Here is a 4344-nt window from a genome sequence, read left to right as displayed (position 1 = left end):
GGAGGCTGAGGTATGAGGATTGCTATGAGTTTGAGGCCAGCATGGGCTCCACAGTGAGCTCAAAGCCAGCCTGAATTGCATAGTGAGACCCTGTCTCAAAAACTCAGAAACAAACAAAAAAAGACATCACAGTGAGGCAGGAGCAGTTGCTCCAGAGGTCTCCAGTCAAGGGCAATATAGTATGTTGGATTTTTTTGTTTGTTTGTTTGTTTTTTGGCAGTGTCTTAAGTGGTCCTGCTAGGCTCAAACTTGGGATCCTCCTGCTTCAGCCTCCCAGAGTGCTGGGATGGTAGGTGTGCAGGTCAGGTACAGCTGATACACTGTATCTTGAAAAATGCAAAGAAAGTGAATGTCAGGTGTTCTCACCACAAATGACAATGATGTGAAGTGATATATTTGTTAATGAACTAGATTTACCCAAGCCCCAATACTTCAAAACATCCAGATTTACAAAATGAATTACAATTTACCTGTTAAAGTTGAAAAATATACACTGCACTAAAATTAACAAAATAATACATAACAACATGAAAAATGTTTAATGATACATCAAGTGTTAAAAATCTCATGACAGCCCGGGCGTGGTGGCGCACGCCTGTAATCCCAGCATTTAGGTGGCTGAGGCAAGAGGATTGCTGCGAGTTTGAGAGCAGTCTGGGCTACAAAGTGAGCTCAAGGCCAGCCTGAACTGCATAGTGAGACCCTGCCTCAGAAAGACCAAAAAAACCCCTCATGACAGATTCACACTGCCACAACTGTCAACTACATCAGAGTATGTATCCGTTGGGAAAACCCGGAGACTTGCAGGGTGAGGACGGTCATGTTAAGGTGAGACTCGGGCCTCTGCCATCTACACTTCCTTCCTTTCACACTAAACTCACACATCCTGGTAGTGCATGGCCACCTTCCCTGCTGTCCAGGTGCTCCACTGAGTGGCTGCAGGCCCACTCCTGGCTGTCACTGGGAGCACAGCGGGCAGCTGCAGCTCCGGCCGTCACCTGGTCAGCTCTGCGCATGCTCCCTCCCTGAGCGGCGCAGCGCGCCTTGGACCCGCCCCTCCGCCCGCGGCCTCTGTGCCCGGGCTTCCTCAGAGGCCATGGCCCTCCTTGCCCTGCTCCCCTCTGTCCTTCCCAGGCCCAGAGTCTGTCGCTTCTGACCCCACCCTGATGGGACTCCTGCCGGGACCTGACCTGACACACAGAGACCACTGGGACACTGTGGCAGCTGTGCGGCTGCTGAGCGTGTGTCTCCCTCACCCCAAAAGGATCCTGTGTGCCTGCCTGGTGTGGGGTGCCGGGTCCTCGGCCAGCACAGCCCAAGTTCATGCTGCTTGCTGGGGCGCGGGGGGCGGTGTCTCGGTTCTGAGAGCTCTGTGGGCTCCCAGTGGCTCTCTTGCCTTTTCCTTTTGCCACAAGAACGTGTGCCAAAGCTGGGTGTGGTGGCGCATTCCTGTCATCCCCGCATTTGGGAGGCTGAGGCAGGAGAAGCGCCACAAGTTCAAGGCCAGCCTGGGCTACATAGTCAGACCCCGTCTCAACAAAAAAAAAAGAACATGTTCCAGGTAAGTGCTTCTCTTCAGCTTGAATCCTGGAATGCAGGGGACATCTGAAAAGAACATGGCCACAGCAACGTGAGCAGATTGTGGTGCCACCAAGAGCAGTCTTTCTTCCAGCAGTTAAAGGAGTACAATGTAAATCTGATACATAAGATTGGCCCTAAAAGACCTCATCATGATCAATTTGACATGAACTCTACAATGGTCTTCAAATGCTTGGCGTAAACTTACCCTTAATTCTTCTTGCAGGGAAGCATACATTTCATTTATCTTATGTACCTCCTTTAAGGATCCATCTTCTTTAAAAAATTCAGAGCTGTAAAACACAATTTCCTCAGCTCAAAGTCCAAATTTAGAGTAGACGGGTGCTAGAAGAATGTAATGGAGCCGGCCACAGGAGTGCATCCTTGTAGTCCCAGCACTCGGGAGGCTGAGGCAGGAGGATTACCATGAGTTCAAGGCCAACCTGGGTCACAAAGTGAGTTCAAGGCCAGCCTGAACTGCATAGGGAGAACCCTGTCTCAAAAAAGAAAAAAACCCAAAAAATAAAAACAAAGAAAGAGAATGTAATGGAGGTAGTAAAATCAGTCTAGTTTGTTTGAGCACTGTACTCATTTAATCAGTTTTCCTTTCATTTTTTCCTTCTGTTTGTCTAATAAGACAATGTCAAAAAACAGGAGTAAATGCGGTGGGAGAGCAGCTGACGGATCTCACCTGTGTGTTTTCACTGCTCTGCTGAAGCCCATAGACGTGCAGGAGCCCGATGTAGTTTTATAACCCAGCTGCTCAGACATGCCCAGGTTGGCCACTACTAACGGGATCCTGTGAAAAAGTCTGATGAAGTCAAGGGTGTAAGTGTAACTTTTTAAATAAAGAGGAAGAGCAGCATCTAACAGAATAGATTCCCCCAAGATTAAAAAAAAAAATTCCTTACTACTTACAAGGTAAAATTTACTGACATGAAGCAACTTACTTTTAAAAATTATGAAATGTGGTTGGGTACGGTGGTGCATGCCTGTGATCCCAGCACTCAGGAGGCTGAGGCAGGAAGATCACTGCAAGTTCGAGGCAAGCCTGAACTACATAGTGAAATTCTGTCTCAAAAAGACCAAAAAAAATTGTGAAATGTGCATGGTAGAAAATTGTGTACAAAAACACTTTCATTAACTGATCAAGTAAGTATACATTTAAGACAGTACAGCTACCTGGGAGGCTGAGGCAGGAAATTTTGTGTTTAAGGCCAGCATGGGTACAGACTCCCATTTGAGGGCAGGGTGGCCTAGCATGCAGGCAGCCCTGGGTTTGATTCCCAGGATCACTCCCCCAAGAAACAAAAAAGCAACAAAAACAATTCTGATTGAGCCTCCCCAGTCCAAAAATTTGAAACCTAAATTCTAAAGTTTTATGAGCACCATCACAAGTTTTAATCTTACTGGACCAGTCAAATTGTTGCACACCTGTAATCCCAGCTACCTGGGAGGCTGAGGCAGGATGATCACAGGTATAAAGCCAGTCTTGACAACTTAGCAACTCTGTGAGACCCTGTCTCAAAAAATAAAAACAGGGCTGAGGATGTAGCTCAGTGTGAAGGCCTCAGGTTCAATCTCCAGTAGCAAAATAAGGCAGTAAATAAATGGGAATCCCCAGTACCGGGATACAAGTCATCACTCCATACTGGCTTCAAGTCTCTCTGTCTGGCTTCACGTTTTCACTTATAATTAACAGAGGGTAAGATCTACTTCAGAGAGTCACTGTGACAATCTAATGCAACATTGGATAAACCCTTGATAAGCTGCAAAATGTACTATAAAGTCCTAGCTATACTGGAGACTGGGCAACACTTACCCCTTCTGTGGTTTATATAAGGCATGTTCCAGCCGATGAGTGGAACAGCTTTCCGTCACTATGCTTGGTGTTAACAGGAGAAACACAAGTTCCTGACTTGAAAGGTGCTTCTGTAAGTTTCTGTGAAGCAGCCTCTCTCTAAATGTCATGATCTGATCCGTGTGACGACGGAACTTGTACCAACCTACCACATTCTGAAAGAATACAGAAAAGACGTGAGTACCTCAGTGCTTGTGGTGCTGTAGCTCAAAATCAGCTCTCAGCTGCCTTTCTTAATAGCAAGACTTGGGACGTCTCTATGCAAAGACTACACTTAGTTACAAGCTTCACAAAATGAGCAAACTGACTTACGCTTATGTTGTTTTCTGCTCAGTTGGAAGGCCACAGTTTTGACCCGTATAGATTACAGAGAGAAAAAGAACTTACTCTAGTTTCTTAGGGCATTTGCTCTCTTGCCACCTTCATTTGCAGTGAAAATTCACATGAAAAAATACCAGTGCAATCACTCCCTGGAAACAAGTTAATTTCCTGCATGCATTTTTGGTTGGTTAAAGGAGCTAAGCTGATCCCTATAGCTTTTACCTGAAATTTAATGGGAGTGATCACTGCCCACCTAGGAGGTTGGCTTCGGTGTTGATAAGATCATGTGACAGGGTTTTTGTAAACTGTAACATGCTAAATAAATGTGTTGTTAACATTACTAAGTCATTTTTAACTGGGAAAAAATCTCACTTAAAGAGTTGTAAATAACGACTGATTGGGAGTCTGCGAATTTATAGGGTTCAGCAACTAAATTTTATATTTGCACATTTAAGCTTTAGAAATTAAAATTGTTTCTATTCTTTTAAAAATTAAGGCATCTGGCCAGGGATATAGCTCAGCAGCATAGCACCTGCCTGGCAAGTGCAACATCTTGAATTCAAGTCTTGATACAAAAAAAAAAA

The 4344-nt window shown here is 45.2% G+C and overlaps 1 protein-coding gene across 1 annotated transcript in view; it reads right to left on the bottom strand.

The window, feature by feature from the left end:
- Positions 1-4344, bottom strand: part of Fam175a (family with sequence similarity 175, member A) — a gene marked incomplete at its 5' end in the record, with an annotated part of 13198 nt that overhangs the window by 2494 nt on the left and 6360 nt on the right. The window contains 3 exon segments of the mRNA XM_013502752.1: positions 1787-1871; positions 2270-2389; positions 3401-3594. Coding sequence (XP_013358206.1) covers positions 1787-1871; positions 2270-2389; positions 3401-3594 — 399 coding nt within the window.

This window comes from Chinchilla lanigera, unplaced genomic scaffold (genome assembly GCF_000276665.1).
Source record: "Chinchilla lanigera isolate Chin_1 unplaced genomic scaffold, ChiLan1.0 scaffold00073, whole genome shotgun sequence".
Classification (NCBI taxonomy): domain Eukaryota; kingdom Metazoa; phylum Chordata; class Mammalia; order Rodentia; family Chinchillidae; genus Chinchilla; species Chinchilla lanigera.
The sequence above is the reverse complement of the archived record's forward strand: the minus strand, read 5'-3'. Positions and strand labels throughout refer to the sequence as shown.